Here is a 25564-nt window from a genome sequence, read left to right on the forward strand (position 1 = left end):
ACAACTACGAATTTGATCTGAAATGAATTTATTCAATTTAATTATTAACGTACCTGGTGCTTTCGGTGAACACATAGTAAATGCGTCTCCTGTATATCCTTCAGGACAAGTGCAGATCGGTGTATGAGAAGTGACTGTACACAGAGCGTTTACTCCACACGAGCCTTGGCAGGGATCTCTGCACTTTTGCTGCATGCAAGCTTGAGCGCTCGGACACTCCGCGTTTATGGTACACTCAGGCCGACAGTTTGGTGGACTTCCAATGTATGTGGCCATACAAGAACAAGATGGCACATTTCCAGTTTCACGGCAGATGGAGTTGGGGCCACATGGCGATGGCACACATGGATTCCTGTACGGTTCCAACTCGGCATTAGCAACAGGTGCTGAAAAATGCAAAGTTTCATAAGAATTTATCCAAAAGTGAAGCAGAATATAAGGGAGGAAAAGCTTAAAAATATATACTTACGTGGTATGGGAAGACATCTGGTAAATGGATCCCCAGTGTACCGTGCTTTACATGTGCACATCGGGCTATGGTTAATTACTCTACATTCGGCGTTCAAACCGCAGGCATCGGTGCATGGATTGACACATTTCTGGTTGATACACGCTTTGTCCAAATTACAGTCAGTACTGATAACACATTCCGGTTGACATCCCGGAGGTACGCCCATGTAGTTCGGCATGCACGAGCATACAGCCTGGCTGTTCACCTCTCGGCACTGACTGTTAGGACCACATGGTGATGGTCGGCAAACGTCGACCGGAGTATCCATAACAGCTATAACAATTAACATAAACGTTAGTAAAATAATCAAAATTTTCGATGCGTATGTAATTATCAGCATATCATCGATAGATAAACTTACGTTCTGGAGAACAATAACGGAATGGATCACCGGTGTATCCACGATCGCATGTACAAGACGGTGCATGGTTGACAACTTGGCAGACAGCGTTGGGTCCGCAAGCACCCGGACAGGGGTCACGACATTTGTTCTGCGAGCACGCCTTGTTTGATGGACAGTCGGTATTCACAATACATTCCGGTCTGCATCCTTCGTAAGGGTTGCCGTAATATTCTGGAAGACAAGTACAGGATCCGGCGCCGTTATATTCCCTGCATTCAGCATTTGCGCCACATGGAGATGGTTCACAAGGTGAAGCGAAATCTTGTATAATTTCCACTTTGTGACATTCTATGAAAGGATTGCCGGTGTAATCGAACATGCAAGTACAAGATGGAGAATGGCTGACAACATGGCATTGTGCGTTGACCCCACACGCTGACACACAAGGATCGACGCATTTTTGATTTACACAGGCGAGATTACTTGAACATTCAGAATTGCTGACGCACTCTGGTCTGCAGTAAGGTGGTGACCCGAAATACTCAGGAAGACATGAACATGATGGGTTCTCAGATATTACTTTACAGACTGCATTCGATCCGCATGGTGATGGTTCACAAGGGTTCGTGCGTTGTGGCTCAAACTGTTGAAGTATACATCTCGTGAATGGGTTTCCTGTGTACTGTGATGGGCATGAACAGATGGGGTTATGGTTGATAACTTGACATTTAGCTCCAACTCCGCATGTGCCTTGGCAAGGATTAATGCATTTCTGATTGCTGCAAGCTTCCGCCGGGTAGCAGTCGGTACTAACGGTGCACTCTGGTCGACATGACGGGGGGCTCCCTATGTATCCAGATATACACGAACAAACCGCCTGCCCGTTAATGTCGCGACACTGACTGTTAGGTCCACAAGGGCTCGGTTGACATGGTTGTGGTTTTACGACTGAAAGGAAAATATTAAAATTAAAATTTACTTTAATATAATGACCTTGTGCTTACATAATATATTATGTTCTAATTTTTATTGTAGGTACTCAAACTTACCATCCATAACTACACATTGGACAAATGCATTTCCTGTCATACGTTCTGGGCATCTACACATGGGTACATGATTTATAACCTCACACATGGCATTTGAAGCGCAAGCACCTTGGCAAGGATTTACACACTTATTTCTTAGACAGGCCCTGTCTTGAGGACAATCCGAGCTGAGTACACATTCTGGACGACATCCAAAATAGGGATCTCCCTGAAATTCTGGCAAACAAGTGCATTGGCCATTGTCACACACGGCATTAGCACCGCAGGGTGACGGATTGCAAGGATCAGTCTCGTCTTGTATCGCCTCTACGACTGGCCGACATTCAGTGAAAGCATCCCCAGCATAATTTTCGAAGCAAGTACATATCGGCGTATGGTTCTGCATGATACATCTGGCATTGAGACCACAAGAACCAGGGCAAGGATCTTTACACTTCTGATTGATGCAAGCAGCATTGCTAGGACAGTCGGAGTTGATGGTGCACTCCGGGCGACATGCCGGTGGCGCGCCGATGTAGTTTAGCTGACACGAACATGAAGGTACACCGTTACTGTTCCTACATTCACTGAATGGACCACACGGTGAAGGTAAGCAGGGGTTCTTTGGTTCGTCGCTGACTGCGGTGATCACCGTTAAGGGATAGCATCGACTGAATGGATCGCCGGTGTATCGTTCCAAGCATGAGCATATTGGGCTGTGGTTTATAACATGGCATCGAGCATTTTGGCCACATTTTCCAACGCAAGGGTCACTGCATTTCATTCCAAGACATGCCTTATTTGCTGCACATTCAGCGCTGACCACACATTCTGGCCTGCAGTTAGGTGGAACGCCTTGATATTCTTGCATACAACTGCATACAGCCTGTTGGTTTATTTCTTTACAGACACTGTTGGGACCGCAAGGAGATGGTGAACATGGATTTGATGTGATTTCAATTTCTGTAACAAAGCAATAAATTAGTGAAAGTGTACTATTGAATTAACTAGTTATTTTATAATTTTATACATGTGGCTTTAGTTACCTTGTTGTATATAGCAGTTTTGGAATGGGTTACCAGTGTAACCTGGATTACAAGTGCAGATTGGAGCATGATTGACAGTCTGGCACAGTGCATTCACAGCACAAGTGCCAGGGCAAGGGTCTTGACATTTATTCTGTTGACATATTCTATTCGAGGGGCAGTCCGTGTTTACAGTACATTCCGGTCGACATCCTTCGTAAGGGTTTCCGAAGTATCCAGGCGAGCAAGTGCATGAGCCTGCGTTGTTTTGTTCCCTGCAGACTGCATTGCTTCCACATGGGGAAGGCGAGCACGGTGTGGGCCTTTCAACTGGTACAATGTCCGCTTGCACACGACACGAGACGAAAGGATCGCCGTTGTACCCCGGTGGGCAAACACACATGGGTGTATGGCTCACAACTCGGCACTGTGCTTCTGATCCACAAGCTCCCACGCACGGGTCTGAACATTTGTTCCGTATGCATGCCATGTTACTGGGACATTCACTGTTGCTCGCGCACTCGGGGCGACAGTTCGGTGGCGATCCAATAAACGTGGCCATGCAAGAGCACGACGGGGATTCATTGATTGGTTGACAAATAGAGTTGGGGCCGCAAGGAGACGGCATGCATGGATTTATTTGGGGCGGAGTTTCCAAAGCTGTAAGTGAAAATAAGAATTTTTACTCTCCCCTACTTTAAAAAAAACATAGTTATATTTCTCATAAATCAAAATAAAAATACATACGTTTAAGTGTGCATCTATTGAACGGATCTCCAGTGTAGCCGTTGGGACAAGAGCATATGGGATTGTGATTTACAACTTGGCAGAGAGCTCCAATGCCGCAAGCCCCGTTACAAGGGTCAATACACTTCAAACTGTTACAAGCCTTGTTCAAAGGACACTCGGCGCTAGTGGTACATTCTGGCCTACAAGTTGGAGGATTTCCGGAATACCCTTGAACGCATGAACAAACTGCGAGATTGTTTATTTCTCTGCATTGACTGTTCGGTCCACATGGAGTCGGATTACAAGGGTTGCTTGGTAGAGAAGCTGTAAAAAATATGTAATAATTAACTTTTAATTTAAAAGAATGATTGAAGAACTATTAATTAATTAAAATTTTCGCAACTTACCTTGAACTACATTGCAGGCTACGAACGCATTTCCAGTGTATCCGCTTGGACAACTACACATGGGAACATGGTTGATTACTTCGCAGTGCGCATTCGTTCCACAAGTTGATGGGCAGGGGTTGGTGCACTTTTTGTTAACACAAATTTGATTTCTTTGACAATCTGTGCTCACTGTACATTCTGGCCGGCAGCCCACATAGGGATCTCCGTGGTATTCTTGCTGACAAGTGCATACACCGTTGTTACATTCAGTGTTCGGGCCACAAGGAGATGGGTTGCACAAGTCGAATGGAGTTGCATCTGTAAAAATATTTAGGTAGGTATTACGTGTATGCATTTTATATCAGATTTTATAATAATCTTAAAACAGGTATCCCGAGAACAGTGTGAAAAATCTATCTATCTTACCTTGAAGCGGTATTCGAGTGCAAAGAGTGAACGGATCACCCTTATATCCGTCGATACATGTACACATAGAGACATGGTTTATCACTGAGCACCGGGCGTTCTGTCCACAAGAGCCAGGGCACGGATCCACGCAACGCTCATTCAGACAAGCCATAGAACTCAAACAGTCCTGGTTGGTGACACATTCTGGCCGGCAGTTCGGTGGACTTCCTAAATAGCCAGGGTTGCAGGAACATGATGGCTGGTTTCCGATCTCTCGGCACTGTGAGTTCATGCCACATGGAGAGGGTACACAAGGGTTACGGTTCTCATCCAACACCGGTTGCGGTATAGGCTTTCTATAACACCGAGTGAAGGCGTCACCAGTGAAGCCATTATCACAGCTGCATATCGGATTGTGGTTGAATACTCGGCATTGCGCGTTCTGGCCGCAAGGTCCAGGGCACGGATTAACACATTTCTGATTTATACACGCCTTGTCCGATGGGCAACCTGAGTTCAATACACATTCTGGCCTACAAGATGGAGGTTGACCGAAGTAGTTTGGCAAACAACTGCAGACTGCTTGTCCATTAATTTCTCTACACTGACTGTTTTGTCCACATGGGCTTGGATAGCACACATTGGCTTGTACATCTGATTGCGCTGTAAATAATGAAAAAAATTGTTTGCATTTTATTACGATAAGACTAAACTTGTTGTTTTCTATGTTTATGAGTATTTAATAATTATTATACTTACGAGGAATTGCATTACAGCGTCTGTATGGATCACCAGTAAAACCATTGAAGCATACACAGTTAGGCAAATGGTTAACAGTCGAGCATTCTGCGTTGTCACCACATCTTCCTGGGCATGGATCTTGGCACTTGTTTCCAATACAGGCTCTGTTTCCTGGACAGTCCGAATCCTGGACACATTCCGGGCGACAACCCTCATAAGGATTTCCGAAGTAACCTTCATTGCACATGCAAGACCCAACTTTGTTCTGTTCTTTGCAAATAGCATTAGGTCCACACGGCGACGGCTGGCATGGTGTCAATATTTCGACTTGTTGTTGGAGAGCGCAGTATGTGAAGGGGTCTCCGCCGTAGCCACTCGGGCACACGCACATGGCGGAGTGGCTCACCACTCGGCACTCGGCATTTGACCCGCAGGCGCTTGGGCACGGATCTTTGCATCTCTGATTGACACAAGCCATATTTGTGGGACATTCACTATTACTGACACATTCTGGTTTACAGAAAGGCGGTTGGCCTTGGTACTGTGGTAAGCAGGTACACGACGGGCTGCCATTTATTTCTTTGCAAATTGAGTTAGGTCCACAAGGTGAAGGTTGGCATGGATTAACCATGACAGGTGGTGTGCCTAAAAGTTAATAATAATAAGTCAGAAAAACATTAAAAGGTTTATGTTTTATGACATAAAATGGCATCTAAAAATGCATATGAACTTACTTGCAACGAAAGAGCAGGATACGAAAGGATCACCAGTGTGAGCGGTGGGGCAAGAACAAATAGGATTGTGATTGAACACTTCGCAAATTGCTCTTAAACCACACGCTCCAACACATGGGTTGACACATTTTTGCTTAATGCAAGCGCGGTCTTGAGGACATTCGGAGTTGCCAACACATTCCGGTCGACAAGCTGGTGGGATGCCCAAGTAAGTCGGCAAACAAGAGCAAACTGCTTGGTTGTTTATTTCTCTGCATTGACTGTTCGGGCCACATATTGTAGTGCTGCATGGGTTTTCTGACGCTTGTACTGAAAATAAATTGCAAATGTAAGTAAAATAGCCTCCAAAATAAAGTATTTGTATATGCACAAGGCAAAAATTATTACTTACCTCGTATGGGGCTACAAAGTATGAAGGCATTTCCTGTGAAACCGCTGTTGCAGCTGCACATTGGAATGTGATTCACTACTTGACATATTGCATCCTGGCCACAGGCGCCAACGCAGGGGTCGACGCATTTTCTCTGAACACACGCCTTACTCTGGTCACAATCACTGCTGTACACACACTCTGGGCGACAGTTGAAGTAAGGGTCACCACTGAACTCCGGCAGACATTGACATTGGCCGTTTACGCATTCTGCATTCGATCCGCACCGAATATTGGTGCATTCATCTGCCTGCACTGGCTCTATTTCTAAAGGTTTTGGTCTGCAGCTTGTGAATGGATCACCGATGTAACCACTGATACATGTGCATATTGGTATGTGATTTAGTACAGTGCAAGTAGCTGAAGCTCCGCATGAGCCTGGGCAAGGATCGCGGCACTTGGAGGTGATGCAGGCGCGGTCACTGGAGCAGTCTGAGTGAACAGCACACTCCGGCCTGCAGTTCGGGGGACTACCGATGAAGGTTGAAAGGCATGAGCACGATGGGGTGCCACCGATGTCCCGACATTCCGCATTAGGTCCGCATGGAGATGGCACGCAAGGGTTGCCTATAACTGGAGTGGCCTCAACTGTAAACAAAATTAACGCTTTTATTATAACTCTTACATCAAAATACTCTGTATTCAAGCATTCAGGTTTTACTAAAGCTAAAATATTAAATTTAATGGTGTAACTTACATTGTATGCGGTTGCAGAAAGTGAATGGATCTCCTGTATGGCCATCTCTGCAGGAACATATTGGACTATGATTTATAACTTTGCAGTCAGTATTCCTTCCACACGGCCCAGGACATGGGTTCACACATTTATTTGATATGCAAGCCTTGTCCCTGGGACACTCCGAGCTTACAACACATTCTGGTCTACAATTTGGTGGTGATCCAGAATATTCGGCTAAGCAAGAACAGACGGCTTGACCGTTGATGGTTTTGCATTGACTATTTGGTCCACACGGGGACGGATAACACAAATCTGATGGTCTCGCAGGCAGTGGTTCTAAAAAAGATACAAAATTATATTTTTTAACAAATATACATAGGTACTAAAATAGGTTCGATACAAAGACTAATGAAGTACGCAAAATACTATGAAGAAGACCGTATACCTTGGTACGTGCAGTATCTGAATGGATCGCCGGTGTAACTGTTGAAGCAAGTACACAACGGTGAATGATTCACTACTTGACATTCCGCGTTGGTTCCACAGCTTCCCGGACATGGGTCGGCGCATTTACTATTGATACACGCCATATTTGTTGGACAGTCAGTGTTTACAGCACATTCTGGCCTGCAAGCCTCGTATGGATTACCTATATAACCCTCGATACAAGCACATGAACCGGCATTGTTTCGTTCCTTACAAATAGCATTAGCACCACACGGGGAAGGTGAGCAAGGCGTGGCAACAGGCTCTGAGAATAAGGGAGTCAAATTGCAACCATTAAATGGATCGCCCGTGTACCCAACAGCACACAGACATATCGGCGAGTGGCTGACTACTCTGCATTCTGCGTTGACTCCACAAACTCCCTGACAGGGATCTTTACACTTCTGGTTAACACAAGATAAATGCAGAGAACATTCCTCGTTGCTGGTACATTCTGGTCTGCAATAAGGAGGTTGTCCATGGTAGCCTTCCATGCATGTGCATGTTGGTGCCTCGTTGATTTCTCTACACAATGAGTTAGGGCCGCATGGTGACGGTTGGCAGGGGTTAGTTCGAATAGGTTCTTGTTCCGCTGTAAAGAAATGAAAATCATTTTATAATAATCTGATCTTACACTTCACTGTTTCATATTTCAATACAGATAATACTAAAAGATACTTACGTAAACGCATACACCTTGTAAACGGATCTCCAGTGTAAGAGGTCGGGCAGGAACATATTGGATTGTGGTTGACTACTTTACATATTGCTCCTACTCCACACGAGCCAATACACGGATCACTGCAGCGCTGGTTGCTGCAGGCCTCGTCCAGGGGACACTCGGCGCTGATGGTGCACTCGGGCCGGCACGATGGAGGCGCTCCGATGAAGTTGGGAGAACATGAACAAACAGCTTGGCCGTTTATTTCTCTGCACTGACTGTTCGGACCGCAAGGTGATGGCTGGCACGGATTTACATTAATTGGGTCTGCCATGGGACGACACTCAACAAATGCGTTACCAGTCATCCTTTCAGGGCAACTGCACATAGGTATGTGGTTGATGACGTCACACCTTGCATTAGCAGCACACGTGCCAGGGCAAGGATCCTTGCACTTGTTGTTCATACACGCCTTGTTCCTATCACACTCTGAACTCTGAACACATTCAGGTCTACAACCGGAGTAAGGATCTCCTATGAACTCTGGAAGACAACTACATTGGCCATTGTTGCATAGGGCGTTGGGTCCGCAAGGCGATGGGTTGCAAGGATCTTGAGGCTCTGTAAAAGATATTACATGTATTTAGTAATTTTTACCTTGTTATGAATATATACGAATCCCATAATAGAAACAGTGAATAAAAGTAATACATACCGTCTTGGGGCATCGGAGTGCATTGCGTAAATGCGTTTCCAGTATATCCGTCAATGCAAGAACAGATAGATACGTGTTTGATAACTTGGCAGTTAGCATTGAGCCCACACGATCCGGGGCAGGGGTCTCTACATTTCTGGTTCATACAGGCGAGGTTGCTGGGGCAATCTTCGTTGATTGAACATTCGGGCCTGCAGTTTGGTGGACTGCCCTCAAAGTTCTGCAGACATGAGCACGATGGTGTGCCGCGGATGTTTCGGCATTGAGAGTTGGGGCCACATGGGGATGGTACGCAAGGATCGGTTTCTATCACAGGCGTAGATAATACTGAAAATGATTTATAAATTAATATCTAAAAAGTACGTGACTTTTTAATTAAGAGGCCATTATATTGTATGAAAATAAAGCGTAACATTTACCTGGAACTTGGTAACACCTCGTAAATGGATCGCCAGTGAATCTAAGCTTGCATGTACAAATTGGGCTGTGATTTATGACTCTGCAATCAGAATTGACGCCGCATGGGCCGGGGCATGGTGACACGCACTTCTGGTTCTGACAAGTCTTATCCGAGGAACATTCGCTGCTGACGACACATTCCGGGCGACAGTTAGGTGGTGAACCCAGGTATTCTGGTTTACAGGAGCAAACGCTTTGCTCATTTACAACTCTGCATTGACTGTTAGGACCGCATGGTGATGGCTGGCAAGGATCAGATCTCTGCGTGTCTTGTTGAGCTGCAAGAAAATGTATTTTTTTGTAAATATAAAACAAGCATTAAGGGTTAAATTTGAACCACATAAAATATTAAGTGAATTGATCCTTACGTCTTATGATACACTGTTGGAAGGGATCCCCTGTGTATCCATTACGGCACGTGCACAACGGCGCGTGGTTCACGACTTGACAATCCGCATTCACCCCACATGTTCCTGGGCACGGATCTATGCACTTGTTCCTTGTACAGGCCCTGTTGCTCGGACAGTCGGAGTTCACCAGACACTCGGGACGACATCCCTCGTATGGGTTTCCAAAGTATCCCGCTATACACATACATGATCCGGCGCCTGATTGTTCTCTACAGTCAGCATTTGGTCCACAAGGGGACGGGGTGCAGGGAGACAGCTGTTCAATTTGTGCGAAAGCGACTATATTGCACTGGACAGCCGCATCTCCTGTATATCCATCTCTACAAAAGCATGTAGGTGTGTGGCTTATAACTCGGCATTCAGAGTTGACACCACAGGCATTGAGACATGGGTCTCTACATTTTCTGTTTATACACGCCTGCTGTGATGGGCATTCACTGTTGGATATACATTCAGGACGGCAGTTCGGAGGTGCTCCCATGAAGTCGGGCATGCATTGACAAGATGGAATGTCTCCGCCAGTTTGCTGACAAATGGAATTAGGTCCACATGGTGACGGTTGACATGGGTTCACTGGTGGCAATGCTTGAGCTGAAATCATATTAGCCGTTACTTTCAATCCTTACTGTTATCATTATCATTAACTTAGAATAATTATAATCAATGTTAATAATAAAAGTGATAAATAAAATTTTGACTTACGTATCAATGTGCATCTCGTAAATGGATCCCCGGTGTATCCCGGTGAACAAGTACAGATCGGGTTATGATTGATAACCTGGCATTTGGCGGCTACACCACAGGACCCCACACATGGGTTGATACATTTCTGGTTGGAGCATGCCTGGTTCTGCGGACACTCTGCGCTGGACACGCACTCTGGTCTACAAGAAGGAGGAGCTCCTCTGTATCCCGATAAGCACGAGCAAACAGCTTGACCGTTCAACTCCCTACATTGGCTGTTTGAACCGCATGGGCTGGGTTGACAAGGGTTAACTGGCTCCATTTCTAAAACAATTATGTCGATATTAATTTAGGTACTGTATGGATAAATCGGTATTTTAGGCATTGGTAAGTTTATAAAGGATTCAAACATACCTCTTACTGGACTGCATTGAATAAATGCGTTGCCAGTCATTCTCGGAGGGCAAGTACAAATAGCCATATGGTTTATGACTTGGCAGTTTGCATTTGTACCACAAGTGTTGACACACTGATTAACGCATCGGTTTCTCACACAAGCCTTGTCCATTGGACATTCCGAACTCATGATGCATTCAGGTCTGCACGAGAAGTACGGATCTCCTTGGAATTCTGGTAAACATGTGCAGACGCCTTGGTCACACACCGCGTTGGATCCGCATGGTGACGGGTTGCAAAGGTCTTTAGGACGAGTATCTAAAACATAAATTCTTATTACATATTTTCTGTTGTACAAAAATGGAAATAATGCATTTTAAGATTTTAATTGTCTATAACATACCTTGCACAGGCTTTGGTGAACAACTGTTGAATGGATCTCCTGTATAGCCGTCGATACACGAACAGATAGAAACGTGGTTCTGCACAACACAATTAGCATTTAATCCACACGATCCAGGGCACGGATCTATGCACTTCTCATTGATACAGGCTTTGTCATTGGAACAATCGGTGTTGAGAGTGCATTCTGGCCTACAATTCGGTGGACTCCCGATGTACTGAGGCAAGCAGCTGCAAGACGGGGTTCCGCCTATGTCTCGGCACTGAGATAAGGGCCCACACGGAGATGGTACGCAAGGATTTGTTGGTTCAGCAACCACGTCCGCAACTGTAACAATGTCATAGAAGAATGTAATATATTTAATGTTTCCTGATATACAATAACTAACAAAACATTGAAAGTTATTAGTTTTTACCTGGAATCGGATAACAGTTGCTGAATGGATCGCCCGTAAACCTTGCCCTGCAGGAGCAAATAGGGCTGTGGTTGATTACTTTGCAATCCGTATTCTGACCACATACGCCCTCACAAGGATTCCTACACTTCTGTCGAATGCACGCTTGATGTTGTGGGCATTCTGAGCTTATTGAGCACTCTGGTCGGCAAGATGGCGGGGTGCCGCGGTACTCCGGCTGGCAAGTGCACACGGCCTGCTCATTCGATACTTTGCAAACACTGTTTGGCCCACATGGTGAAGGAATGCACGGATCTCGTTGTACTATTTGTGTGTCTGAAATCGTAACGGATACATTAGAAACAATACAATAAAACACTTTAAATTAAAACAGTATAAGTTATGTCGATATTTATGTATTGGTTAATATTGTGTGTAGTAATGTTTCGTGTGGTTTGTATATTACTATGTATGTATAGTAATAACTCGTACCTTGAGGTTTTTCATAACAGTTTTGGTAGGGATTTCCAGTCAGTCCAGGTATACATTCACATCGTGGAGAATGATTTATGACATTACATATCGCATTCTGTCCGCAAATGTTCATGCAAGGATTCTTGCATTTACTCTGAATACAAGCCAAGTTTGTAGAGCAATCTGAGTTGACAACGCATTCTGGTCGACACCCTTCGTAAGGATTTCCAATATATTCTGGCAGACAAACGCATGATCCTGCACTTCTTTGTTCCTTGCACACAGCATTAGCTCCACATGGGGATGGTGTGCAGGGAGTCAGAGGCGTGTCCATCACTCGACATCCAATGAACGGATCACCCATATATCCTTGGGGACAGATACATTGAGGCGAGTGGCTCACAACTCGGCACTCGGCATCAGTGCCACAAGTTCCTGGGCACGGATCTTTGCATTTCTGGTTTATGCAAGCCAACTCGTTTGGACATTCGGAATTGGCAATACACTCTGGTCTGCAGTTAGGAGGACTTCCTAGATAATTGTCGAGGCATGCACATGATGGTGAGTTGCCTATTTCTTTGCAAATAGAGTTAGGTCCACAAGGCGATGGTTGACAAGGGTTGACATAAGGAGGTGGTTGAACATCTGTAACAAAGTTGTGTTTTAGTTTTGGTACAAATGAATACTGCAACCAACATAAGTTTTGGAAGGAAATCACTCTTACCTTCAGCTATACATCTAGTGAATGGGTCTCCAGTCATACCCGAAGGGCAAGAGCAAATCGGGTTGTGGTTGATGACCTGGCACATGGCCTGCAACCCGCAGTTTCCTCTGCAAGGATCAACGCACTTCTGATTAGAGCAAGATTTGTCGAGCGTACATTCTGCACTAGTGACGCATTCCGGTCTACAAGTGGGAGGTGAGCTGATGTACCCGGGGATACATGTGCAGATAGCTTGTCCCCGTATTTCTCTGCATTGACTGTTAGGTCCGCACGGGGATGGATTGCATGGATTTATTACTTCGACATCTGTAACAAACATGAGCGACTGTAGAATTTAAATTTGACATGGTTAACATTTAGCAAAATAGTTATTTACATAAAAATGTAACTTACCAGCTACAGGCCTGCATTCAATAAATGCATTTCCAGAATATCTCTGAGGGCACGTGCACATAGGGACGTGATTGAATACGTTGCAAATTGCTCCTACTCCGCAGTTATTCAGGCAAGGGTCGACACACTTGTTCCTCATACATGCTTTGTTTTGAGGGCAGTCAGCGCTCATTATACATTCTGGTCGACAACCGAAGTATGGATCGCCTTGGTATTCAGGTAAGCAGGTGCAAACACCGTTATTGCACTCTGTGTTCGCGCCGCAAGGTGATGGATTACAAGGGTCCAGCTCCGAATATTGAACTAAAAATAAAATAATAAATATAGTTACAACAGTACGTATGAAAGTAATGTTATACGTTGGAAGAAGACAAACATAAAACAATAATTACCATCAACAGGTTTGAGCTGACATTGCGTAAACGCATCTCCAGTGTACTGTTCCATGCAGCTACATTGAGCCACATGGTTGAAGACTGTGCATTGGGCATTCAACCCACAGGCTCCAGGACAAGGATCGCGGCATTTCTCGTTGATACACGCCTGGTTACTCGGACATTCAGAGTTGATCGTGCACTCTGGCCTACAGTTAGGCGGGTTCCCCACGTAGCCAGACTGGCAAGCACATGAAGGACTTCCTCCGATGTTTCGACACTCAGCGTATAAACCGCATGGTGAAGGCAAGCACGGGTCTTGAGGTGGTAAATATTGTGGTGCTTGAGATACTGAAATTATTATCGTAAATAAATTATCTGAGCCGTTATGGTTTAAAGAAAATTTGCATAATTTTACTCAATACTGCTTATAAAGATTTGGAATAACATACCCTTTATAGGATAACATCTTGTAAATGGATTTCCAGTCAACCCTTGTTTACAAACGCAGATGGGGCTGTGATTGATGACGTTGCAGTTTGCGTTAACGCCACAGGAGCCGACGCAGGGATCCACACACTTCTGGTTCACACACGCCTCGGTCGATGCACATTCCGAGCTCACTACGCACTCAGGTCGACAGTTCGGTGGAGCTCCTTCAAAGTCAGGCAAGCATGAGCATACTGATTGCTGATTAATTTCTTTGCATTGGCTGTTGGGACCACAAGGCGATGGTGAACAGGGGTTCCTCTTCTCGACAACTTGAGCTAAAAAGAAAATAGCCGAGGTCAAAATATATCTCACTTCTGCTAGATGCACATGTGCAATGTACATCGTTAATACATAATGATATATTATGTATTATTTATAGATACTTACGTTCTTGCATAATCGAGCAGTAACTGAACGGATTTCCGCTATATCCAGTCTGGCATACGCATGTAGGCATATGGTTGTTGACTTGGCAAAGTGCATTGGACCCGCATGTTCCTGGACATGGGTCAATGCATTTCATTCTAGAACACGCTTTATTAAGTGGGCAATCAGAATTAACAATACATTCTGGACGACAGCCTTCATAGGGATTGCCGGAATAGCCTTCTGCGCATTGGCAAGCGCCGACACCTCTCTGTTCTTTGCAGATAGCGTTGGATCCGCAAGGACTGGGGCTGCACGGTGATAGTACTTCAGTTGGCTCCATAATAGCCTGAGGGCTGCAGTAAGAGAATGGATCTCCGGTGTAGCCAGTTTGACAGATACACATGGGCGAGTGGCTTACGACTCTACACTCTGCGTTAGTTCCACAACTGCCGACACACGGATCCACACATTTCATATTCTGACAGGCACGGCTATAGTCGCATTCGTTGTTACTTATGCATTCTGGTCGACAATATGGTGGAGTGCCTTGGTAGTTTGGCAAACATGCGCATAGTGGGCTGTTTCCATTGATTTTGCACACAGAATTTGGTCCACACGGTGAAGGTTCACATGGATTTACTTGCACCTCTGAAGCAGCTGAAGCAAAAAAGTATTGAAATGTTATTGATAAATTCATAAACTTGAAATTCCTCATGGATCTAAACGATAAATAATTTGATACGTACCAACAATGACGCATCGTAAAAACGGATCTCCAGTAAAATCTGGTGGACACGTGCAGATCGGGTTATGATTGATGACTTCACAAATCGCTGCAACTCCGCATGCTCCAACACACGGGTTGACGCAGCGTTGGTTATTGCAAGCTTCCCGCAGCGGACACTCTGCACTGACGATGCATTCCGGTCGACAAGTCGGAGGACTGCCTCGGTAGCCAGGGACACAGGAACACACCGCTTGTCCGTTTGATTGACGACATTGGCTGTTCGGTCCGCAAGGCGACGGGTTACAAGGGTTTGTTGCCACTACTGCTGAGAAGCGGCATTCAACAAACGCATTCCCGCTCATGCCTTTCGGACATATGCACATAGGAATATGATTCATCACTTCGCATATAGCGTTGGCAGCACAAGTTCCGATGCAAGGATTGACGCATTTGTTTCTTTGACAGATCTTATCCGATGTACAGTCTGAATTGTAAACGCATTCAGGGCGACAACCGAAGTACGGGTTACCATGATAGCCTTCCATGCAAGTGCAAGCGCCATTGTTACATAACGCATTTGAGCCACAAGGACTTGGACGACAGGGATCCACTGGAGCTGATGGTGTTGTATCTGGAATATCACAATAACATTCATAATCCATAATATTATGTTGTTTTTATGGTGAGATGTCGTGGAGCACCATGTAGAAACTTTTAGTTTAGATTATATCTCTATTGGAAAAAGTTTAACTAAGATATTAATTTACCTTCAGGCGGCTTTGGGATACACTGTCTGAATGGATCTCCCATGAAACCATCAGGGCAGCGACACACCGGCACGTGATTATTCACGAAGCAGTCCGCGTAGGATCCGCAGGAGCCTTCACAAGGATTGCGGCATTTTTCCGCTAAGCAAGCTTGGTCACTGGGACAGTCAGAATGCACGACGCACTCCGGTCGGCAATATGGCGGAGAGCCCACATAGGTTGGTAAACACGAGCAAGATGGGATTCCGTTGTTGTTGCGACATTCAGCATTAAGTCCACAAGGTGAAGGTAAACATGGATCCGTAGGAGCCACTACACTAGGTTCTGTTTCTGTAACAGAAATTTATGTTTTATAAGTACAGTAGTAAGTACTTACCTCTATAATGGTAAATCATATTGTATTAAGTACTGCTTAACTTAACAATATTGTAATACTTACGAAGTGACAAACTGCAAACTGTGAATGGATTACCCGAATACCCATTCCGGCAGGTGCATACGGGGCTGTGGTTAATGACCTTACACTCAGTATTCTGCCCGCACGGCTTCGGGCACGGGTTGATACATCGCTGGTTCACGCAAGCTCGGTTCGTTTTGCAATCTGAGTTCACCACACACTCTGGTCTACAGTTGGGAGGTGATCCAATGTAGTTGGTAAAGCACGAACACACGGGCTGGCCGTTCACTTCCTTACATATTGAATTGGCTCCACATGGAGATGGTGAACATACGTTAACAATTACTACATCTTTTTCTGAAAACGATAAAGATATTTGAAATTCTGCATAGCATTTAGTGAAAATATCGTATGGCTGGCAATATTTACCTGTATCAATTGAGCACATTTTAAATGCATTTCCTGAGTATCCTTGCTTACAGTTGCACATAGGTCTGTGGTTGGTTACATAGCAATCGGCATTGTAGCCACAAACACCAGGACAAGGGTCTGTGCATTTATTCCGATTGCAAGCTAAAGTTAATGGACAGTCGGAGTCGGTCACACATTCTGGTCTACAGCCTTGGTATGGGTCTCCGAAGTACTCGGGTAGACAAGTACAAGATCCGGCGCTGCCTTGCACTTTGCACTCCGCATTAGAACCGCACGGAGATGGCTCACACGGGTTAAGGTATTCGTTCAATGTTGGAGCTGAAAACGGTATCATAGAAAATGAATGGACTTACCAAAACACCAGTACCCGATGAAGCACTTACATCTTCTGAAGCGTTAGTCGAAGCTTGCTGGCTCGGCGACGTTTAGAGACTCCTCTCCGACGACAGCGACGCTATCGCCGGGCACCGCCAAGCAGCCGTCTCGGCGACGGCCTAAGCTTACTGTAAGTGCTAGGTTATCTCCGCGTGCTCCGAATTCAAAGCAAAGGCATTAATGTCACATAAAAAGTTATTTCAAATTGTTACATCCCTCCTGAAAGCTCTTCAAAAATCTATAGGTTTAAAAAACATAATTTCCACATCCCTAACCGAGGGCTTATGTTTAAGCATATTGCTGGATATTGTATCGACGAAATAACCTCTAAGCCACGCGGTGGGCATGGTCACCACGCAGCCCCAAGATACAGACGCCCATACAACTCCATACAATTCATTAGTAAGACCAAGTAAGGCATGACGTTTCTTTTTTCTGAACACGGAAGCATCTCTGATCACGCTTTGCGGAAGCTCGGGGTTATTAGCAGTTTTTTTTACAATCAAAGGCATATGAGGCCTATGACAAAGTTAAATGACAAAATAATATTTTTATTACCTTCCGTAACAACGTATTTAATTCTTCCTTGGATAATTTTAAACAAGAAAATCAAAAATATTTTGATACCCCTTTATCGAATTTTAGGTTACCTACGGATAATTTATTTAGACACGGACGGTTATAAATAAGCGAGTACGTACCCTTGGCGGGAGAGCAACCCTGGAAGGGGTCGCCCTCTAGTCCGGGCGGACAGGCGCAGACGGCGCGGTGGTCCACCACGGCGCACGTGGCGCGCGGCCCGCACGCCTGCGCGCACGGGTCGCGGCAGCGCAGGTTCACGCACGCCAGCGCGCCGCCGCACTCCGCGCTGATGGTGCACTCCGGCCGGCAATTGGGCGGCGCCCCGCGGTAGCCCGGCTGGCAACTGCACGCCGGGATCTCACCCGTGTTCACACATATCGAGTTCGGTCCACAGGGGGACGGTTGGCACGGGTCTATCGGTTGTGATGGTGGAGCTGCAAAACAACCGTTAATATGAAGTACATGAAAAATCCGTATTGAATTACTAAACCTAAATCCATTAGCTGGATGTAAAAACTCATACCTGGAGCAGGGTAGCAGTAAGTGAATGGATCGCCAGTGTATCCGTCATTGCAGGTACAGATCGGTGAGTGCGCTATGACGTGGCACCTGGCGCCTCGTCCGCAAGCTCCCTCGCACGGGTCTCGGCAGCGGCGCTCTATGCACGCGTGCTGCAGCTTACACTCGGCACTGACCAGACACTCGGGTCGGCAGTTGGGCGGGGAGCCGATGTGGCCGGCGCGGCACGAGCACGCCGCCGCTCCGTTACCGCTCACTGAGCATTCACTGTATGGACCACAAGGTGATGGAGAGCAAGCCGATGTCTGTAATTGTATATCTGCAAAACGAAAATAATTATGAATTCTTTGATTCAGTATGTAAGCACCTATAAGAACACATATAAATAAATAACAAAAATTGCACAAACCCTTGACAACAACTTCGGCGCAGAAGTTAAATGGATCGCCAGACGTGCCGGGCGGGCACGTGCAGGACGGGATGTGGTTGTTGACGGCGCACACGGCGCTGGTGCCGCACGCTCCCGGACACGGGTCCACACACTTGCCTCCTTGACAGGTCTTTGTCGGAGAACATTCGCCGTTCGTGCTGCATTCCAATCGGCAACCGAAGTACGGATCACCGAAGTACCCTGGCGCGCAAGAGCATTGGCCGTCATCGCATAGAGCGTTGCTTCCACAAGGCGACAGGGCGCAAGGGTCAGGTGATTGTGTTGGCGTTACTGTAAATTAATTTAATATAAATTCTGGTATCTTTGTGACCTGTAAATGCATACTTAGTCAATTTACGAAAGAAAATACTTACAAATAACTTCGGAGCATTGAATGAATGGATCGCCAGAATAACTTGAAGGACAGCTGCATATAGGTATGTGATCATGAACTCGACATTCAGCTCTGAATCCACACGAACCTTCGCAAGGGTTTGTACATTTCTCAGCAATACAAGCTTGATGTGAGGGGCAGTCAGTGTTTACAATACATTCTGGGTGGCAATTTGGTGGAGCGCCCATGTAGCCCTGCGAGCAAGAACAGGACGGATTTCCGTTGAGTGGTCGACACTCACTGTACGGTCCGCATGGGTTAGGCTGGCATGGTTGCAGCGGAGTTTCAATCGGAGGTTCTGATCTTGGTATTTCAACACATCTTGTAAATGGATCTCCGCTGTAGCCAGCTGGGCAACTACAGAGAGGACTGTGATTGACCACTTGACAATGCGCTCCTATACCACAAGTACCTCGGCAAGGATCAGCGCACTTCAGTCTATGACAAGCTCGGTCTGTAGGACACTCGCTGTTAACCGTGCATTCTGGTCGGCAGTCAGGTGGCGCTCCTCGGTACTCAGGAAGACATTCACATGAGGCTAAGCCGCCGTTCTCTCTACAGATACTGTTAGGTCCACAGGGCGATGGTTGGCAGGGTCTGGTCAGCTCTGGTATTTCATCCCTCGAGCATTGTACGAATGGATTTCCTGAGAATCCCTTTATGCAAGCGCACGATGGCACGTGGTTGATGACCGAACATTCTGCGTTAGATCCGCACACTCCTGGGCAAGGGTCAGCGCACTTGTTCCTAATGCAGGATTTGTCTGCCGAACAGTCTGAGCTGAGCACGCACTCTGGCCGACAGCCGTCATACGGGTTTCCTTGGTAGCCTTCCAGGCAGGAGCAAGCACCCGCGCCGTCGCGTTGCGTGCATATTGCGTTCGCTCCACACGGTGATGGATCACAAGGTTGGACTACTTTATCTGAAATTAAATAATTGTTTGAATGCACTTTAAAAGTTGAAGGTTAAAAAATGCTTACATATGTAAGAAAAATAAACCACATTATTTGCCTTACCTTCTTGTGGGACACATTGTAAAAATGGATTCCCAGTGTACTTTTCCTTGCAACTGCACGAAACCGTGTGACTGATGACAAGACAGTCAGCGTTAACTCCACAGGAGCCTGGACACGGGTCTACACATCTGTTTCGTATACATGCCTGGTTCGATGGGCAATCAGGATTAATGACACATTCAGGTCGACAGTTTGGAGGTTGTCCTATGTAAGTATCAATACATTTGCAGTTAGCTTTTCCATTTCTATCTAAACATTCCGCATTAGGGCCACACGGAGAGGGGTTACAAGCGTCTACTGGATCTGGTGGTGACGCCACTATGTCGTAGCAACTCTTGAATGGATCACCCGTTTGTCCTGCATTGCAACTGCAAATGGGGCTGTGGTTTATAACCTCACACCTTGCTGATGAGCCGCATGCATTGATGCATGGGTTTATGCACTTCTGATTGACGCAGGCCTTAACTGATGGACACTCTGAGCTAACAACACATTCTGGTCTACAAGCTGGTGGAGAGCCTTGGAATCCTTCCATACAAGCACACACACCAGTATTATCAACATTTCTGCACACGCTGTTAGGTCCGCAAGGTGATGGGTGACAAGGATCTCTTGGTTGTTGTTTAACTTCTTCCATTGGATGACAATGAGTAAACGGATCTCCAGTGTAATCAGAAATACACGAGCATGTTGGTATGTGATTGATGACGTCACATTTGGCGTTTTGTCCACACACGCCTGGACATGGGTCACGGCATTTGTTTCTGAAGCAAGCCTTATCTCTGGGACATTCTTGACTTCCCGTACATTCCGGTCTGCAGGATTCATATGGATTTCCATTGTACTCCGGCAAACAAGTGCAGAAGCCATTATCACATTGAGCATTTGGTCCACAAGGCGATGGATTGCAAGGGTCAGTTGGTTCAGGTGTAGTTGGTGCTGTAAAAAAATACCATAATATATTTTGTGACATATACAATTATCAGTAATTTATATTTAAATTTATGAAAAATCACGGATAAAAATATTCATAATGATTCATGGTAAAGTTACCTGCCAAAACCGGTGAGCATCTGGAGAATGGATCACCACTGTAACCTTCATTGCATACGCAAACTGCAACATGATTCAAAACATGGCAGCTGGCATCAATACCGCATGAGCCAGGGCATGGATCTTCGCATTTCTGTCGTACACACGCCAGCGACGCAGGACATTCAGAGTTGATGGTACATTCCGGTCTGCACGATGGTGGGGAGCCCACATATCCTGGCAGGCAGGAGCAAGCCGGTCCGCTAGCCAGCAACTGACAGCGAGAGTGAGGGCCACATGGGGACGGATTACATGAAGGAGGTCTCTCAGTTGTGACTGGTATCGCTGTAAATTTAATGTTATGTGTAATGAAACTGTAAAAATTATCTATATAAGTTATTGTTTTATAATAGTTTATTTATAAAATACTTACAATAGCATTGAGTAAATGGATCGCCTGTCATTCCCAGAGGGCAAGTACATATTGGATTATGGTTCTTCACAAGGCAATGTGCTCTCAGTCCACAAGTGTTCGGACATGGGTCATCACATTTCTGATTGATGCAAGCCTTAGAAGTATCACATTCGCTGTTCACAACACATTCAGGTCTGCATCCTGGCGGTGATCCAACGTAGTTCGGTAGACATGAACAAACGGCTTGCATGTTCACTTGTCTGCATTGACTATTCGGTCCACAAGGGGTAGGCTCGCATGGGTTTTGTGGTGGTGTAGCTGCAAAATTTTATATTGTTACAAAACAGCTCAATGGGATGGGAAGATAATAATAATATTGTAGGTATACATACAATCTAATACGATTTCCCTGCATTGGAAGAATGGATCTCCAGAGTAGCCACGTGGGCAACTGCACACAGGCACATGATTTTCAACAGTACACTGAGCCATTTGGCCGCACGTCCTCGGGCATGGGTCTATGCACTTGAAGCGGGTGCATGCCAAGTTCGGCGCACACTCGTCGTTGTTCTCACATTCCCTGCGACATCCCTGGGGACTGTACGGGTCTCCCTCGTAGGCCTCCGAGCAGAAGCAGGCGCCGGCTCCGTTGTGTTCTCGGCATTCTGCGTTTGGTCCACACGGGGACGGCGTGCAAGGACTAGATGTTGGTGTCACCTCAGTGGCTGGAATATTAATATATTTTTCAGCACCATGCCAAACATAATATTAAGATATGAGTATCATAAAATAAAATAAAGTTTATGTATCGTAATGGATACATACATGATATCACCATCTGGACACAATTACTCGATGCATCTCCTGTAAATCCTTGCTGGCAACTACAAATAGGTCTGTGATTGACGGTCAGACACAAAGCATTGAGTCCGCATCCACCTTGGCAAGGGTCTTTGCATCGTTCATTTATGCAAGCAGCATTACTTGGACATTCAGCGTCAATTGTACATTCTGGCCTGCAGTTCGGAACTCGGCCGATGTAGTTCGGCATACAAGAGCAAGCTGCTTGGTCGCCAATTACACGGCATTCCGAGTTCGGTCCACATGGAGAAGGAACGCAAGGGTTTGTTTGTACCATTTCTAAAATACAAATAAAATAATTAATATTTACAATAATGTAATTTTAGGGTATAAGGTAATGGCTTTGTGCATGTTTTTAATACTCACTTTCTTCTGGTGAACATCTTGTGAACGGATCCCCGGTGAAACCAGGTGTGCAGCTGCATATGGGATTGTGTGTAATAACTTGGCATCGGGCGTTAAGACCACATGTATTCGGACATGGGTCAATGCACTTCTTGTTGACGCACGCTTTGTTTTGTGGACACTCTGAGCTGACGATACATTCCGGTCGACAAGATGGCGGAGTCCCAATGAATCCACTCTCACAAGAGCACACACTGTGGCCGTTGACGGCTCGACAAAGACTATTTGGACCGCAGGGAGATGGCTGACAGGAATCAAGTACTGTTTCTTCTCTTGGTGGAATTCCTATAAATATAGATTAATTTAGTCTCTAGCGACTGCTTCATGTTATTATTATTATTATTAAATTCTTTATTGCACATTCAATTTGTACATATGCGAACTTAATACTAAAAGCTTTCTCTTCCAGTTAACCTTGGGCGTTGTGGAGATAGTGTTACGATGTGTTTCATAAAACATAAGTAATTTTATATTTTATTATAATGATTAAAAACTTACGATCGATTTCACATCGGACCAATGGGTTTCCACTGTAGCCGTTGAGACACGAGCAAGTTGGTGAATGGTTAACAGTTCTACATTCAGCATTAATGCCACAAGCCCCTGGGCAAGGGTCCTTGCATCGGTTGTTCGAACAAGCCTTATTTCTGTCGCAATCAGAGTTGGACACACATTCGGGCCTGCAGCCTGTGTAAGGATCTCCGAAATATTCAGGCAAACAAGAACATGATCCAACTCCATTCCTTTCTTTACACTGAGCGTTTGCTCCGCAAGGCGAGGGGTTGCATGGGTTTGGTGGCGGTTCGGAGACATCTGAAAATAATGTTATGTACACATTAAGAGCGAATCCTAACGAAATGTTCTCTACTCGCTGCAAGAAATTAACACTTACATTCAATTCTTGAACATCCGCTGAAAGGATCTCCAGTATGTCCGGGCAAACAATTACAAAGAGCAACATGATTTCCTACAGAGCATTCCGCGTTGAAACCACATGACCCCGGACACGGATCTACACATTTCTCATTCTGACATGCAAGGTTACCGGGACACTCCGCGTTGATGGAACATTCCGGTCTACAGTTTGGTGCAATACCAATATAGTTTGGTAAGCAAGAACATGCAGGCGCTTCTCCAACTAATTTACATTGAGAATATGGACCACATGGTGAAGGTATGCATGGATTTCCCTTAGGTCCCTCAAAGATAGGTTCTAAGAAAGAAAACATAGATTAAGTGCATGAAAATATAGAAAGACACAAAAGATATAAAATAAAGATATAAATAGCCATATCAATAAAGAAATAATATAGTGGAAAATACAGAAAAAGCATAAGTCTTATAATCTAACATGCAAAAATAAATCTGTCTGGTGTTATGGTTCAAGTTTGAATCAGCATTTACACAGGTAATTTTCAATAAATTAAAACACAAGTTTAGTTTCAGGCTGTCATTCTTACTTTGCTGTACGCGGCATGTAACGAACGGATCACCAGAGAATCCTGGCTTGCAAGTGCAAATAGGATTATGATTAATGACTTGGCATCGGGCGTTTACGCCGCAAGTTCCCGGGCACGGGTCTTTGCACTTCTGGTTCATGCACGCCTGGTGCTGCGGGCAGTCCGTGCTGATCACGCACTCGGGCCGGCACATGGGCGGCGAGCCCACGTAGCCTTGCTGGCACGAGCACACTCCGTGACCTTCCAACACTTTGCAAGTACTATACGGTCCGCACGGTGAAGGCACACATGGATTGGTATCAGCGAGTGGTGCTATAAAAATAAGTTGAGAGTTATTTTTTGCGTTTATAATTATTGTTATTTTGATTATTTGTTATTTTTAAAACTAGGTTGTACTAACGTGATCGTTGCGGGTGGCATGATACTACAGGATTTCCTTCGTACCCATCAATGCATAAACAAACAGGAGTATGGTGAGCCACGTGGCATTGTGCGTTTATGCCACAAGCACTTTGACATGGATTTACGCATTTATTGTTGGAGCATGCTTTGTCTGTCGGGCAATCGTTATTTGTAACACATTCTGGTCTACAACCGAGGTACGGGTCACCAAAGTATCCTGGTTCACACGTGCACGCTCCTGCCGAATACTTCTCAGTGCATATAGCATTAGGTCCACAAGGTGAAGGATTGCACGGGTTTACTTCTTCTTCGACGGCTACCGTTACTAAAGAAAATGATGTTATGATGAGTTATTATTACAAAACGCATAAATAATGTCTGATTAAAAAAATAACCATCACACTTACTTAAAAATCGGCAACCTCTAAAAGGATCACCAGTGTAGCCTTCACGGCAATGACAAGCGGCTTTGTGATTTATGACTACACAATCGGTATTTGATCCGCAAGATCCATCACAAGGGTTGATACACTTCTCGCGGACACACGCTAGGTTGCTCGGGCATTCTCCGTCATAGATACATTCAGGGCGGCAGTTGGGCGCTCGTCCCACGTAGCCAGGTTCACATGAGCAAGCTGGAGTCTCTCCGATAACTCTACACTGTGAGTTTGGACCACACGGTGATGGCACACATGGGTTACCACTAGGTTTTGGTTGTGGTCCTAAAATAATAATGAATTTTACATATAGCATTGTTCCTTAAATATAATTTTAGGTTTGATATTTTATTAGGATTGTGTTATTAAAGCTGTTCGGAAGCACTTTTTTAGATTGTTTAGTGTTTTGTTTTTGTGTTTAATCAACTTAATACTGCATATTTTTGTTAATATGTATAATTA

The 25564-nt window shown here is 45.2% G+C and overlaps 1 protein-coding gene and 1 long non-coding RNA gene across 13 annotated transcripts in view; one reads left to right on the top strand and one right to left on the bottom strand.

Moving 5' to 3' along the window:
• Positions 1 to 25564, top strand: part of LOC125489031 — a 102709-nt gene that overhangs the window by 48799 nt on the left and 28346 nt on the right. The window lies entirely within an intron of this gene.
• The window catches only part of LOC105391845, a 98001-nt gene that overhangs the window by 25977 nt on the left and 46460 nt on the right, over positions 1 to 25564 (bottom strand). For 6 of the 12 annotated variants that reach the window (XM_048623329.1, XM_048623336.1, XM_048623328.1 and 3 more), the window contains 46 exons: positions 25073 to 25387; positions 24664 to 24990; positions 24264 to 24575; positions 23696 to 24016; positions 23302 to 23616; positions 22765 to 23088; positions 22363 to 22677; positions 21930 to 22262; positions 21556 to 21855; positions 21144 to 21467; positions 20091 to 21029; positions 19055 to 19996; positions 18660 to 18971; positions 18255 to 18569; positions 17851 to 18165; positions 16772 to 17092; positions 16385 to 16699; positions 15946 to 16275; positions 15198 to 15809; positions 14470 to 15108; positions 14043 to 14357; positions 13609 to 13941; positions 13217 to 13519; positions 12824 to 13129; positions 12118 to 12744; positions 11647 to 11961; positions 11232 to 11558; positions 10847 to 11146; positions 10451 to 10756; positions 9707 to 10339; positions 9299 to 9619; positions 8880 to 9206; positions 8186 to 8785; positions 7463 to 8095; positions 7036 to 7353; positions 6300 to 6926; positions 5909 to 6217; positions 5193 to 5819; positions 4452 to 5096; positions 4044 to 4343; positions 3655 to 3960; positions 2929 to 3567; positions 1904 to 2845; positions 873 to 1802; positions 470 to 784; positions 54 to 386 (listed from right to left, as the gene is read on the bottom strand). In XM_048623329.1, coding sequence (XP_048479286.1) covers positions 54 to 386; positions 470 to 784; positions 873 to 1802; positions 1904 to 2845; positions 2929 to 3567; positions 3655 to 3960; positions 4044 to 4343; positions 4452 to 5096; positions 5193 to 5819; positions 5909 to 6217; positions 6300 to 6926; positions 7036 to 7353; positions 7463 to 8095; positions 8186 to 8785; positions 8880 to 9206; positions 9299 to 9619; positions 9707 to 10339; positions 10451 to 10756; positions 10847 to 11146; positions 11232 to 11558; positions 11647 to 11961; positions 12118 to 12744; positions 12824 to 13129; positions 13217 to 13519; positions 13609 to 13941; positions 14043 to 14357; positions 14470 to 15108; positions 15198 to 15809; positions 15946 to 16275; positions 16385 to 16699; positions 16772 to 17092; positions 17851 to 18165; positions 18255 to 18569; positions 18660 to 18971; positions 19055 to 19996; positions 20091 to 21029; positions 21144 to 21467; positions 21556 to 21855; positions 21930 to 22262; positions 22363 to 22677; positions 22765 to 23088; positions 23302 to 23616; positions 23696 to 24016; positions 24264 to 24575; positions 24664 to 24990; positions 25073 to 25387 — 20163 coding nt within the window. Of the gene's footprint in view, positions 1 to 53; positions 387 to 469; positions 785 to 872; positions 1803 to 1903; positions 2846 to 2928; positions 3568 to 3654; positions 3961 to 4043; positions 4344 to 4451; positions 5097 to 5133; positions 5140 to 5192; positions 5820 to 5908; positions 6218 to 6299; positions 6927 to 7035; positions 7354 to 7462; positions 8096 to 8185; positions 8786 to 8879; positions 9207 to 9298; positions 9620 to 9706; positions 10340 to 10450; positions 10757 to 10846; positions 11147 to 11231; positions 11559 to 11646; positions 11962 to 12117; positions 12745 to 12823; positions 13130 to 13216; positions 13520 to 13608; positions 13942 to 14042; positions 14358 to 14469; positions 15109 to 15197; positions 15810 to 15945; positions 16276 to 16384; positions 16700 to 16771; positions 17093 to 17850; positions 18166 to 18254; positions 18570 to 18659; positions 18972 to 19054; positions 19997 to 20090; positions 21030 to 21143; positions 21468 to 21555; positions 21856 to 21929; positions 22263 to 22362; positions 22678 to 22764; positions 23089 to 23301; positions 23617 to 23695; positions 24017 to 24263; positions 24576 to 24663; positions 24991 to 25072; positions 25388 to 25564 lie in introns of all 12 variants that reach the window. The other 6 variants (XM_048623338.1, XM_048623327.1, XM_048623330.1 and 3 more) reach the window with 5 other exon arrangements.

This window comes from Plutella xylostella, chromosome 10 (genome assembly GCF_932276165.1).
Source record: "Plutella xylostella chromosome 10, ilPluXylo3.1, whole genome shotgun sequence".
In the NCBI taxonomy this organism is placed as follows: domain Eukaryota; kingdom Metazoa; phylum Arthropoda; class Insecta; order Lepidoptera; family Plutellidae; genus Plutella; species Plutella xylostella.